The sequence below is a fragment of the Podarcis pityusensis genome (assembly GCF_964106645.2).
Source record: "Podarcis pityusensis genome assembly, chromosome: 3".
NCBI classification, from domain to species: domain Eukaryota; kingdom Metazoa; phylum Chordata; class Lepidosauria; order Squamata; family Lacertidae; genus Podarcis; species Podarcis pityusensis.
This window is the reverse complement of record NC_138026.1, coordinates 8,365,886-8,380,886: the sequence shown is the minus strand read 5'-3', so window position 1 is coordinate 8,380,886 and position 15,001 is coordinate 8,365,886. Positions and strand designations below refer to the sequence as shown.

The window sequence follows — 15,001 nt, the reverse complement described above, 5'->3', positions numbered from 1 at the left end:
GAAAACACTATAAAATAGTCCAACCATCTCCTACATAGACAATGTTCAGTGCTTTCAGAGAGCTTTCTGTATATTTTATATGTTCTGAGAAGCAGGGCTTTTTTTTCAACTGGAACTCAATTCCAGCACCTCTCAAGGTGGGCGCCATTGCCATTATAAGAGAACATGGGAGGCATTCATAGTGAGTTCTGACTCCTCTTTTTCTAGAAAAATAGCACTACTGAAAAGTATATTGTTTCAGCCCCAGGGAAACAGTATTTTATACCTAGAACACACTTGCGTCAGATTTTTACACGTAAGTTAAGCAGTAAACTCCTACTTTGCAGTTACTGGGGGTATTTCAAAAGGCATTGTGCCCATCAGCAATAGTCCCAACAATTTCTTTTATCCAAAAGGAAATCTAGTCATGGCGCAATCCTCCTCAAGAAAGTGATATGAATCCCTTAGTACTTTCCTACATGCAGCCTAATGCTACACACATATCCACACATACACTAAAATCACAAATACGCTCTCAAAGTAACAAGTATCCAGTTTTAATTATTTCTTTAAAGGTTTATGGTTTATTCCAGTTCATACTGGCTTTGGCTATGATTCTAAGAAATACATTTTATTTGACTTGGAAACAGTTTTTCTCGGAAGGAGTGGAACTTCCATGTAAATGGAGAGGTAAATGGATTTAATAAAACATGTGGTTTTTAGTAAGCAGAGTTGTTCAACTGTTCCGTGTTTGAAGGACAACAACTTTCCTTGAATATATTGATGGTTGTGCTCCTCTATGTGCAATTCCCCTTTCCTTATGTCTGCAAAGAACACCACTATAGAAATTTCAACTGTGAACAGACATCCTTGCTCTAACTTGACAAAACACAGTATTTTACAATATTATGCTTCAGGTCTAGAAGGCGAACAAGAGGGAGGAGAATTTGTTCTGGAGAAGGTAGCCTGCAACCCTGCTCCTGATCTCTCAACTGTTGTCAAGAGATCATCTGTGTTACATCTGCACTTGGGATAGGTCCCCTTGCAAGTGTATAGAGAGCACAGAAATCTACTGATTTCAAAGACTCTTCCTCTCCGCTAGTTTAGTAAGCATATTTGTACATGAAATTTATGAGTAACTATTTGGCAAAGCTAGGGACGCGGGCGGCGCTGTGGGTTAAAACCACAGAGCCTAGGACTTGCCGATCAGAAGGTCGGCGGTTCGAATCCCCGTGACGGGGTGAGCTCCCGTTGCTTGGTCCCTGCTCCTGCCAATCTAGCAGTTCGAAAGCACGTCAAAATGCAAGTAGATAAATAGGTACCGCTCCAGCGGGAAGATAAACGGTGTTTCTGTGTGCTGCTTTGGTTCGCCGGAAACGGCTTAGTCATGCTGGCCACATGACCCGGAAGCTGTACACCGGCTCCCTCGGCCAATAAAGCGAGATGAGCACCACAACCCCAGAGTCGGTCATGACTGGACCTAATGGTCAGGGGTCCCTTTACCCTTTATTTGGCAAAGCTACTTTGCGCGCACGCACACACATGCACACACACACAACTTTTTTTAAAAAACCACTGATAAATACACATTTAGGTTATATTTAAAAGAAAATTCAGTTTTATGTTACCAAATCAGAACCAAAACAAAATGTGGCCTGGATTAATTAAACAATTTAGCACCCTACTCAGCCCTATTCTCTTTCCTCTCTCTGCCTGTCACTCCCATTTCAGGACTCTACTTTTTCACTCCCTGCCTCCTATTTCACAGCTCTCACTCATTCTCTGTTCTCTGTCATCTCTCTGCTCTTACTGGTCTTGCTGCCACATAGGAACCTCTGCTCCCATCCTCCTCCTGCATCCTTCCCGTAAGCTGCCTCTCCTTTCGAGCTCTCCTCTGCTCCCTAGGCTCTCTCCCTCCCCCTTCATTTCTTGTTCTTCCATTGCCACTGTCCTCTCGGCTGTCTTCTCTTCTGAGCTCCTGTCATTTCAGCTTAACAGCACCAGGAAGAATTAAATGCCTCTCTGAGTTGCACATGCAATTGCTGTTCATTGCTCCACACCTCTCCCTCGTGTAACTGCAGGCATGCACAATCTTCCTGGGTTTTTTTTTATTTGCGGGGGGAGATTTACCCCCTATGGTTTTGTAAAAATATTTAATGGCGCCTTGGGATTCGCCTGGTGGTCCCACATTGGCTACAAAGCTGAAGGCATGCTACGACGGAGTATATCAGTGATATATCGTCACTATGTATAATCAAGACTAGCAAATGAATTTACACAAAGAAATCTACTGTGGGGTGAGGAAATAATATTTTAATCTTCTGTTTGGTTTCGTTCTCCTTTCATCACTGGTGCCCTGAATCTATAATACCTACAGAGTAGTTGTTTGCTGGCTGAGTACATCTTAACATCTTTTAGTCTGCAATCAACAAAAGCATTTAAAAATGGGAAGCAAGTCCTCATAGCAATTCCATGCTCGTGTGAGAGTAATAAATGTCAATCATAACCTTGTGCTTCACATCACAGCTATCCTTCATTCTGTCTCTTTTATAATAAAAAATAAATGATTCCTAAAAGCATCACGAGACATACAATTTCTCAGCAATCGTTGACGTTGCAATCCTATACATGTCTATGCAACTGTAGGTTCCACTGCATTAAAAAGGCCTTACTCCTAGGTAGCTGTGTATAGGATTATAGCCTAAATCTCCTACAGAAGATCTTTAACTGCACAGTATTAAATCTTAATTGTAAATTAATTCCATATACTAGATATTCAATCTTAAGCATTTTAGCTTTAAAAAATGCTACATAAAGTGAAAACACAGGCAACTGTAGCTCTTCAGGAGTTACAAATCAAAACAATATTTTCACTTACAGCAGTATTTTTAATCCTGCCTTCTGGTGGTAGAGACACAGTTATGAAAGCACAGTTTTGGCACAAAGGTATGCTACATTGTGATTGCACAGTAAACCGTTTTACTGTCTAGCTAATAATAATGATTGTGGTGACGTCATAGGTTGAGATTTTTAGTGTTGTATTAAGCAGCTACAATACAAAATTTGAGCAAATCAGAAGCTGCAGTAACATTATGCAACCATACATTTATTAGGGTTTCCATTCCCATTTGACATCAGGTAAAATTGTTCAAGCAAAAATTAATATGCAACAAGAACATTTTATCAATCTGAAGTTACACTCAAAAGGCAAGGCATAATCACACTTCCAAATTAATTGTATTTTTAATAAAGCCATATTGCTGCATTGTAAGTTTTAAAGAACTACAAGAAAACAGCTTTTGCAAGCATGTGAATATAAAGCTGAGTTCTTCATTTACCTTCTGTAACTGCTGCTAAAGCCTTTACCTCGTGGTGAAGGGCCATGTACGAATCTACATGTGTTCCCATAGAGGCAGTTGCCAGTCTTCAGCCAGTTACGGCACTGTGTCTAAGAGACAGACATTACTGGGTGAATTTCAAACTAATTTTGGAAGTAGTGCTTGTGTGAAAATTCACAAAACAAATAATTCCACATATTATTCCCACCCAACAGTAACTTGATGAAAATCAATAGTCTTAGATCTGATAGTGATCCTTTATGAGACTTTGGATTATCCCAAGACATTTCAAAATGCATTTTCATTAACTACACTGCCTCGCCACATCTCTTCACCAACTAAGGGTCAAAATCGCACTTTACCTTGATACGTAATGCAGGTGAAGACATTTCTTTTCTCCAGGCCCTTAAATGCTTTTCAGCATTTTTAACAACCTTAGTTCATTTTATCAGCCAGTGTTTTAATATTGTTTATTGGTGTTGTTTAATCTGATAGGGATTTCTGCTTTTATATATGTGTCTGTGTGCACACGCACAATTGCAGAGATTTGTTCTTAAGTTGTTGACGTATGTAGTTTAGTCATGATTTTGTACTCCAAAGTTGCTTAGCTGTATGGTGCTTATCTCATCTAAATAGTAGGAGGCCTCATAACAGGCTTTTTAAATAGGTGACTCATAAATTTAATGTGTACTACCTCAGATGTGAAGTGTGCATGTAAACACTTTCTTGTGTGTGTGTGTCTCTTTTTCTGATGACCAATCATCTACTTTAAAAAAAGCAAGTACAATTCATCCATGCACACATCACATCCTACAGGGTATGGGTACATTTTGAACAAAAAAGCAAAAATAAATAAATGGTCCTCAATAATTATAGCACTCAACAGATCTGAGAAACGGCACTGAGAACAAATTGCCGTCTTGCCACACCCCACAGAAGGGTCCTTCAACCGTTAACTCCCTGCATAATTCAGACTATAGGCCACAGGAATAAACAAGGTGCATTACATCAAGGGAACCTGCAGAGGAGGAATGTCTAAATGGTTGCAGCCATGAAGCCAAGCTGCACTAAACAGGGCAAGACAACACCACCACTACCTTAACAAGCCTGTAGCCAATCTCGCTTGGGGGAAATGTCTTCTCTATTCCACACATGGATACCGTATCATGAAATCAAAAGTTATCCACAGATTCTCCCCAGGAAATATCATAAGAGAGCGCAAGCCAATTTGGATTTAGCATTCCTTGCTTAGTAAATCATAATTTATTAAGCCGGGGAAAGCATCAGCTCCACATGGCCATCCGCTCTCATCACATGGTGTTGCAAATGGGGTAGATTCTGGTTTAAGACCCTGATCCTAACATTAAAACCACAGTGCCCATTTTGGATGCAATGAGGATCTGTAAGTTAGTTTAATCAGGGCAGCGGCACCAAAGTTGGCACATGGAGAAATGAGCATGTGGGCCCAACACTCCTTCCCATCTCCCTGAACCGTATTTAGAAAGCCAACAATGTTACTTCGGAACATGGCTCTGTCCATTCCACCCAGCCTCATCTCTGGTTGTGCCATGCTCCAATGCCCCCAGCATAATCATCCACAAGGCATCCAACTGCAATAAGAAAGCCTTCATAAACATAAACTCCCACAACTGAGGGAAGTGAAACACTATTCCCAAACATGTCTGCTCTACGAGAGGAGGGGCTACATTAAATACAAATAATACTTTTCAACTCACCTCTGCAGTACTTCCAGTGCTGGGTCCAAGTCTTTCAAATACACTGGGTCTTCTGGATGTGCTATCAGATATGGTCTTGGTATTTTCCACTGTGACCTTCCTTCTAATTTTTGACATTTTGTACTACTTCAACCAAAAAAAAAAGCAACACTGTAAAATTCTCAAGCTGATCTATTGCAACTGAACTCATAGAAAAAAATCATCTTCAGGAGTTTCTGCAGAAATCAAAGCAACAAATACTGGATTGTATTCAAGATGAATTATTATGATTTTTATTTCATACTAGTTATGACCAGGGCCCATGTTTATGCTATGTTTTGGCTTCTTTACCCTTCCTTCACTATCATCTCAAATAATATCAAGTCTAAGTGGCACCTAAAACAGACTTATAAAGCTAGACTTTTCCCCTTTCCTAAACAATAATTATATCTGTAGCAGCAACCAAAAGTATTGCTGGCATCAGATACCAACATGCCTAGAAAAAATAACGCCAAATAGATCAGTCTTCATGTCACAGTAGTTTTTCTGAATCTGTAAACAATAGCAAACAAATCAATACCAATGTTCGTAATGTAATCCACTGTTCTGGGTGGCTTCTTTCAGAGATAAGATGGGCTGCTTCTCCTTTGAGCTACATGATCCATTACCAGCAAGAGTTCAGGGGGTAAGCATTGGGACAGATGTCAGATCCCAGCCAAAAATACAAACGTGGAACCTACTTGTGCTCAAATGTAAGACCTATTTAGCAGCCAACTGGGATACTAATACAATTTAGACCCATTTGTAAGATGAACTGTGTTCTTGATCTGTGTAATTCAAGCCAAGTGGCACTCATCTTTTTCCAAGTATAATAATCACATCAAAAGTTTGCATATTTTCTCACTATTTAAGTTAAGTTCTGGTGCATGCTAATTTATAGGACTGGTTTTTCCAGGGAAAAGGCTTTCATTTTATAATCTTAATAACTGAAATTGCAAATCCAGCATGCAACCAACACATCTGTTCCACTGATGGGAAAATTGCAGCTCAGGGAGCAGGATGGCAAAGGAGCAACTGTTTTCAAAATGAGAACTCATTAAGTGAATAGCATAAGGAATACTTAACAATAAATTGGAACAATCCCTTTGTCAGGAGGGAAGATGAAATGAACACCAACATTTCAGGCCCAAGATGGCAATTTTCTCACTGAGGTAAGGGGCATCTACTGTGAATGAAGCTTGTCCTCCATGCACACAATATTTGTGTGGGAAGTACCGTAATTGCAGGTGAATGTAGTACAGTGGTACCTCGCAAGAAGAATGCCTCTCAAGACGAAAAACTCGCAAGACGAAAGAGTTTTTGGTTTTTTGAGTTGCTTCGCGAGACGAATTTCCCTATGGGCTTGCTTCGCAAGACGGAAACGTCTTTCAAGTTTGTTTCCTTTTTCTTAAAACCGTTACAGTAATACAGGGTGCATTGCTTGAAGAGGTGCAGTTGCGACTTGACTTCGGGGAGCAACTCATAGCACGTGGTGTGGTAGCCTTTTTTGAGGTTTTTGAAGATTTTTTTGAAAAAATTGAAACCGTGCTTCGCAAGACGAAAAAACTCGCAAGACGAAAAAACTCGCAGAACGAATTAATTTCGTCTTGCGAGGCACCACTGTATTATACAAAGGGCATTGCTATCGGTGAACCTGTTGTTGGATATCATACCATGCCAGTATCAGCACAGCAAATATGTATTCGTCTCTCACAAGTCAATGGCTGTGTTTGCCTCCTGCAACAGTCTCTTGCTACCCCGCTCTCCCATCTTCCTTCCAATGCCTTCTCCAACCAGTGAAACAGAAGCAACCTTGATTACAGAATGTGAGTAGTGAGAAGACAGATTAACCACTGGTCCTGGTTCAGACAACATACTACAGTGGTACCTCTAGTTGCTTTCTGCTCTTGTTACGGACTTTCAGCTTACAAAAGCGGCAACCCCAGAAGTGTTTACTTCTGGGTTCGCCACGCGTGCATGTGCAGAAGCGATCTGCGCACTTCACGCAGGCGCAGAAGCGCTCGATCGTGCCGCACACATGCACGGAAGAGGCACTCTAGTTGCAGACTTTTTGGGGTGCAAACTGCACCCCGAGACGGATTAAGTCCGCAACTAGAGGTACCACTGTACATTCAATTCTTGGCTTACCTGGCCAAAAAAGGACTGGGTAGGAGTAAAGCAACTGCAAGCATAGACCATTCATGCAATCTTGCTAAGCCAAGGTTCAACTCGGTATGTCATGTGAACCAGACCATTTACAGTGGACCCTCTAGTTACGTACCGCTCTGGATACATAACTTTCATTATGATACGAATGCGGCAAACCCGGAAGTGTATACTTCCGGGTTTCACCGAGCAGCATGCACATAAGTGCTCTGCGCGCTTCACGCATTTGCGCAGAAGCGGTGCCTCTGCCTACGTACTTTTTGGGTTGCGGACAGACCACCGGAACGAATACTGGAGGGTATTTATTTTGATAGGCAGTCATTTAAGCCCTATATATACAGAATCTATCACAGTTTGAAATTAGCGGGTGCTAGTCACATTTTGCGACTGGCAACCGGCCTTTTGCGACTTGATGGAGATATCCAGGAGCCACTTTTGACAACTAGCATCTCCACCTGCCTGGCCGGTTGATTCAGGGAGTTTGCAGGGCAGCGTGGCAGCAAAAGACACGTCTTTGTTTTTTGCTGCTGCTGCCACCAGGTGAATCAGCTGTTTGGCGGGGTAAAGCAGAGCAAAAGACTCATCTTTTGCTGCCGCGCTACCCTCCAGACCCTGATTCACTGGGTGAATTCACACTGCTAGGTGAATCAGGCAGACCAGACACCCCTGTGGATATTTTCACCCCCTCCCATTGCAAGAATCTCCTGATGTTTTCAGAAAGGAGGGGGCGGAAACTGCTCTTTGCTTCTTCCGCTCCTGCCTGACTCTGTGTGGAGTCTGAGTGTTATCCCTGTAGAGATTAGATGGCTGAGTGAGAGCTGTAACACTCGTGCAAGCCAGTAGCTCTTTAGTTTTAGTTTGCAATAGCTATTAGAAAATAAAAGAAGTTACGCTTCACAGCTTTCTTCCGTGATGTTCATACTCTGCTGAGTTTGGTGCTCACAACTCACAGTTGTGGGTCCAGTGCACTTAGACCTGATTTCCAGGAGTGAAAGGTCTCTGGAAGTGCTTCAGTTCACCTAGCCCAGTCGGGGCAGATCCAGATATTGAGCCCAGTCGCTGGCATCGGCTCAAAGGTGTACTGACAATCCACCCCCACCTCCGATTCACCCAGCAGCCAATGAATGAAGGAATTGCTGCTGCAGAGCTACTGAGTGAGCAAGATGTTTGTCAGGGTAGAGCAGTAGCAAAAGACCCTGCAGACCCCGATTCACTAAAAATTCACCCAGCAGTAATTTTTTATTGCCGCAGGGCTGCCTGGTCTGGAAGGGGGCGGGGGAGGGGAAGTGCCGTGACATTTTATTTTGGCACCCACAACCTAGGTTCCAGGAGCCGCATGGCCCCTAGCATTCCTATCCCATCCTCTAACACTGGAATCTATAGCAAGATAGCAAATGTGGCCTCCTCCCGATGTTGTTTGGCTATAACGCCCACCATCTATTACCTATGCTAGCTGATGCTGATGGGAGTTGTGGTCAGGGCTTCTTTTTCAGCTGGAACTCACAGGAACATTGCTCTGGCACCTCTCAGGTGGGTGCCATTGCCATTATGAAAGAACAAGGGAGGTGTCTATGGTGAGTTTTGGCACCTCTTTTTCTAGAAAAACAGCACTGGTTGTAGTCCAACATCTGAAGGGCATCACACTGTCTATCCCTCACTCGTAATGTATAGTAGAGGATCTCATTTTAGAACAACAGGGTAGGTTCCAGGTATTTCCCAGAATATACATTTGCCGGAAGATTTTTCAGGGGGGAAATGAAGGCATTCTAGTCATCTTAAAAAATAATAATACACAATATTGATTTTAAATTTGATTTGTATTGTAACCTCTCCTGTTATCTAACCTGACTTTATGCTCATTAAGTTGCTATGCTATTTATGAAATAAATACATGGAGGATACATGGAAAGGTACAGTTTGCTTTCCTATGTCATGATGCATCCTCCAAACGCAGCTTTGACTCAAATGTGCAAAGCAGTAACATAGGCCCCACACTTCAATATTCCAACCACCTTTGCTTGCCCCAAATTTTAATGGTTTGGTGTAGAACAGTCCCATTGTCAGAACTTACTGGGGATCGGTGGGCCTTAAACAATATGTACTCAATTTCAGTGGTCTCTGTGGTCTGAAAATACCATCACCAGCTGTCAAGCCAACACAGGATTCTGGGCATCATCCAGTCAAGTCTCACAAATTCCTACAAGGTTTGGAGCTCCTTCCAAAACAATTTGTTTGCCATCACAGAATTGTAGATTTGGAAGGGAACCTTAGGGTCGCCTAGCTCAACCCCCTGCAATGCAGGAATTTCAATAATCCTAAAATAGTGGCACTTATCTTTTTTAAAAAAATAAAATTGGTCCATCACAACTTCAATAGGCTGCTTATTTTATTTATATCCCAACCTTCAACAAATTATCAAGGCAACTTATAATATGGATGGGGAACCTGGGGCTCTCAGCTTACAGTTTAAATATGCCATTTTCAACAAGATGAAAAATAGAAAGATCACTTCATGAATCAACACTACTTCATTTTCCAACTTTCTGGAGAAATATTATTCTACCCTGGGGCCCTGCAACCAAATGGTGCAGTGGATGTTGGCAGCGTTTCCCCCTCCATTTTTCACCTTTGGATTTTGGGTGAACACACAGGTGACCAGCTACATTAAATTATTTGGATTGTTCAACGATTTATGTGGACACCCGCCCCCCCTTTAATCTCTGGGGACATTTAAGAATACCGGTTGCTTTTCTGTGTGGACCAGAAAGTGACTTACATATACAATAAGATGGTTCTTTCTACCTAATCAAAGTGTGTGTGTGTTTGTAGATACAGTGGACACACAGGTTGCGAACGTGATCTGTGTGGGATGCATGTTAGCAACCCGCAGTATTCGCAACCCGCGATTTAGCGCTTTTGCGCATGCGCCGAAACCCGGAAGTAACCTGTTCCAGGACTTCCGGGTTTCGGTGGTCCATAACCCGAAAAAACGCAACCTGAAGCATCTATAACCCAAGGTATGACTGTAAAGGTAAAGGGACCCCTGACCATTAGGTCCAGTCGTGACCGACTCTGGGGTTGCGGCGCTCATCTTGCTTTATTGGCCGAGGGAGCCGGCGTTTGTTTGCAGACAGCTTCCGGGTCATGTGGCCAGCATGACTAAGCCACTTCTGGCGAACCAGAGCAGCACACGGAAACGCCGTTTACCTTCCCGCTGGAATGGTACCTATTTATCTACTTGCACTTTGATGTGCTTTCGAACTGCTAGGTGGGCAGGAGCTGGGACCGAACAACGGGAGCTCACCCCGTCGCGGGGATTTGAACCACCAACCTTCTGATCGGCAAGTCCTAGGCTCTGTGGTTTAACCCAAAGCGCCACCCGTGTCCCCATGACTGTACAGATATGTAAATAATATAATCTGTCTTACTGTATCAGCAATCTATTTCCCCCTCACTCAGTCAACATTCAATGTTAAGAGGCTGGCAGGCTGGGGAGAGAGGACTATACACCCTTATAATTTTTCCAGCAGATATTTTTGTACTTGTGCATATGTTCGTGGTTACCCCTAAGGTGACAAGCAAGCAAGAGAAGTGCCATCAGTATGGTTCTGGCTGCAAAAGTACAAGTAAGCTTTCATTACTATCAGTATAAGGTTATTAAAAAAAAAACCCAAAAATATGGGATTCTCAAGCAAGTACAGTGGTACCTCGGGTTAAGTACTTAATTCGTTTCGGAGGTCTGTTCTTAACCTGAAACTGTTCTTAACCTGAAGTACCACTTTCGCTAATGGGGCCTCCTGTTGCCGCCGTGCCACAGGAGCACAATTTCTGTTCTTATCCTGAAGAAAAGTTCTTAACCTGAAGCACTATTTCTGGGTTAGCAGAATCTGTAACCTGAAGCGTATGTAACCCGAGGTACCAGTTTTAAAAATTCCTTGGTCTAGAGACCTGAAATTTGTTGGCTGCCAGAAAATAATATTATGTTTCTTGTTTTACTATTGTTTTAACAATAGCTACCTTTTTTCTTGTTTTACTGTTGTTTTAACAATAGCTACCACAGCGCTGTATACTAGTTAGTTCAATTCTGAATACAAGTTCAAACTATGACTGGATAAAATTGATTCCGACTGGACACTGTTCAATGTTCTACAAGTGGACTTCCACTTGCACAACAGAAATTCTTCTTCCATTCCTCCCTTTTCAGCACCCCCTCCCATCTTAATATGCTCAGGGGAATCTCCTAACACTCTGGAACAAATCTGGGGGGCACATGGGGGCTGGCGAATTCATTCTACCAATTGTGTCTTTTCCACTGACAAGACAGACACTGCTGCATATCACCCATTAGGGTTACACACATAAAACATAGAACTGGCAAGTATATCTCACATACAGATTACTTAAAATGTGCCTGTCTGTTTTAAAAAATACTGCTGACATACTTATTTAAACAACTGCTAGAGACAATATCAGATTATTTTCAACTGCATTTTTTCCTTATCTCCCTTTCATCATATCCAAAGACTGTTTCACAAAACTAGGTATTTAATCACCATAACTAATTACAAAACAGCCTCTGCAGACATGAAGAGTACATGTGTATAAAAAAATAGGTCATGTAGTGTTTTTTGCATGCATCCAGCTGGATCGTGGTGCTAGTCTTTGAAGGCAGTTATAGATCTAAATTTTCTCAACACTCTAACGAAAGTACAATTCCCAGAATTATTGGGGGGAGGGGGAACCATAATAGGCAAACATAAAACATAAACTGTGTTGCATATATATGTTCAGAAAGCACCTCTTACATGAGAATTGCATGTAATGCATGGGGCCAGGAGCTTGAAGACAATTTCAAATCCTAGGTCAATATGTAAAATGTACAAAAATATGAAATCCATGGGAGAGGGGAAAATGGGTCCTCTTTTTAGTAGGGGGTGGAAATTTTGGGACTAAATCTATACAATAATTTCTTATCAAACCTAAACTTATTTTACTGTTTTAACACAAAATGCATTGTGTATAACTTAACTGCATCCTTTAGTGTATTTACGAACTACACAGAGCAATCCTATACATGCTTACTCAGCAGTGAGACCCACTCTATATACTGTACCTTACTATTGGGTACGCTTGCATGGTGTGTAAGGATAATTTGTTTCAGGGGAGCAAGGAACTACAACAAGGAAGGGGTTAAGTCAAATGGACTGCAGACATAGGATACATGCATTTAGTATCTCTAAACTAGGGACTCAGCTACAGTGGTAAAGAGAAAACGCTTTATATGCATTATAATACTGTGAAACCAGATGGCGCTGATGTCTTTCGTCAACGGGATTTCTGTTATGAAATTTACAACGTGTTTAACTTAATCACTTTTTTTATGTGTCTAGATCCAACCTAGATCAAAAGTCACCAGAAGAAGGCAAGAAGCAATTCACAAGTAATGAAGGTCCTATATACTCCTCTCATAAAGACGGCAGAATCTTATAGGTGCAGAATGTATCTCAGATTTGAATTTTGTGTATGTTTTCGGTATACACAGGAATTATAAATCTCTGACGCTTTATGCAGATTGTCTGGTGGTGGTGTTTTTTATTTATTAAATTTCTAAACCACCCTTCATCCAAAGACTGAAGGGCAGCATAAAATATAAAAACACAAAAACACATATCATAATAGCAAACAATAGCAATACTCGCCCTCCATCAGTTTCAAAGATCTTTTATGAAAATCTTCATACTACATATTCCAAAAGAAAAAAATATGCAGATGACGGGGTTATCACTATTCCCCCAAAATTCCAGTTATTCTTTCGGGGGGGGGGGGATTTAAGTCTTTGGGAAAGAAACCAATTTTTCCCACCCATAATTTCCCCCCCTTTGCTTTCACAATGCCATCTGGGGCATCAGGATCAAATTTCTAAGAATTTCAGCAACCAAATAGACTCCTCTTTTCTATTTCCACCACCTCGTGGACTCGCCATGTGATAACACTTACTTCCTTTTCTATGAAAAATGCAACAGTCTCACATTCACTGTCCTAGAGAATGGTATTTTCATACTTCCTACCTTAATGGCACACTTCATCCACCTATTTTCTTGTGAGAATTCCCTTCATGTGCAAACAGTTCTAGGGAACACATTTTGGGGTGCATTCCCAGTTCACACAACGCACCTCTAGAAATGCCAACATATATGTTATCAAGGAAAATTGGCATTGGTGGTGGTTGATCTGTATTTCAGGCAATTTGTGCACTAATACTGAACTTCTCACCAAGAAACTTCCAGAGTCTCCTAGGAACACAGTTAGTATTCTTCATACCAGCTTCTACTCAGAGTTTCTACTCACTGATAGGACAAAAACAGGACCAACCTCACATGCTTCAACTGTGGGCTAATACTGTATTTTTCGCTCTATAAGACGCACCAGACCGCAAGACGCACCTAGTTTTTGGAGGAGGAAAACAAGAAAAAAAATATTCTGAATCTCAGAAGCCAGAACAGCAAGAGGGATCGCTGTGCAGTGAAAGCAGCGATCCGCCTTGCTGTTCTGGCTTCTGGTATAGCTGCGCAGCCTGCATTCGCTCCATAAGACGCACACACATTTCCCCTTACTTTTTAGGAGGGAAAAAGTGAGTCTTATAGAGCAAAAAATACGGTATATCCAAAACAGCCAATTCCCTCACACTGCAGTTACATTTTACTGCAATTTTTATTACATTCATAATATTTATTAGACCTATATGCCACCCTTCTTCGTAAGATCTCAGGGCAGTTCAGATAATATGAATGTGAAGGGTACCTTAAAAAAAACCTAACCCTTTGCAACTCCTCTGTATCCTGTTTGTGGTTTTCTATGGATGTTTTAAGGGTAACTATTGAATTTAGCTCTTTTGAAATAAAAGACTGCCAGCAAGATGCATGGTAATAAGGAGCTTTCCTTATTATTATTACAGCCTAAATATTGGGGCAAACCATTTGTATTTGCTTGTTACCAAAGTCAGAACTATGATCCACAGCAACATCTTATAAAAAGAAACATTGTTAACTTTATATCCAAATTTCAGTAGGACTGAGTATGGGTTTTTAGTAAAATTGGATGGTAGAATAGCAGCAACTTAAGAAAGGGAGTTGGTGTAGAACATGCACCAACTGAATAAAGCACTCTTTGAATAGAGTCAAATAACTTAAGACTGCAATTTTACATACTTACCGAGAAGTAAGTCTCACTGAACTAAGTGGGATTTCTGAGTAAGCATACACAAAACTGCAGTTCCATACACTTACCTGGAGTAAACCTCACTTAACACAGTGAGACTTGATTTCAAGAAAACATGTACTAGCTTGTGCTGCACAGTTCTAAATCTTTCTGATAAAGTGATCAGATCGAAAGAAAGCAGGGAATTTCAGCTTCCCACACCAAAATAAAAAACATTATATCTGACAAAATTTCATTTTCTATATAAATATTAAAAGGCATGGAATCCCTGCTATCCTCCTTTGCCTCTGAGCATTCAAAAACAAGGAAATCAGAGGGTAACGAGCAAACATTACATTTAACTTTTTACCACTGCTTAGTCTACAAAGCTAAAAATAAGTACTACTTGATCACAAAACTAATGTTACAGTTCTGTGTACACCGACTTGAAAATATGTCAGAACTGATTTAGTAGTCCTAGCAATATATCTTTACTCAGAGGAGATGAATGCCACTATAGCTATGGTGGAAGAATAGTGGTAGATAAACCTTTTCATAAAAACAGCA

At 41.2% G+C, this 15,001-nt stretch overlaps 1 protein-coding gene across 3 annotated transcripts in view; it reads right to left on the bottom strand.

Moving 5' to 3' along the window:
• Positions 1 to 15,001, bottom strand: part of ZC3H13 (zinc finger CCCH-type containing 13) — a 49,588-nt gene that overhangs the window by 31,962 nt on the left and 2,625 nt on the right. The window contains exons 2-3 of one of the 3 annotated variants that reach the window (XM_080998909.1): positions 5,054 to 5,179; positions 3,318 to 3,427 (exon numbers count right to left, since the gene is read on the bottom strand). The exons of 1 other annotated variant lie outside the window; for it this stretch is intronic. In XM_080998909.1, coding sequence (XP_080855035.1) covers positions 3,318 to 3,427; positions 5,054 to 5,170 — 227 coding nt within the window. In that variant the 5' untranslated portion in view covers positions 5,171 to 5,179. The remainder of the gene's footprint in view (positions 1 to 3,317; positions 3,428 to 5,053; positions 5,180 to 15,001) is intronic. One more of the 3 variants, XM_080998910.1, reaches the window with a different exon arrangement.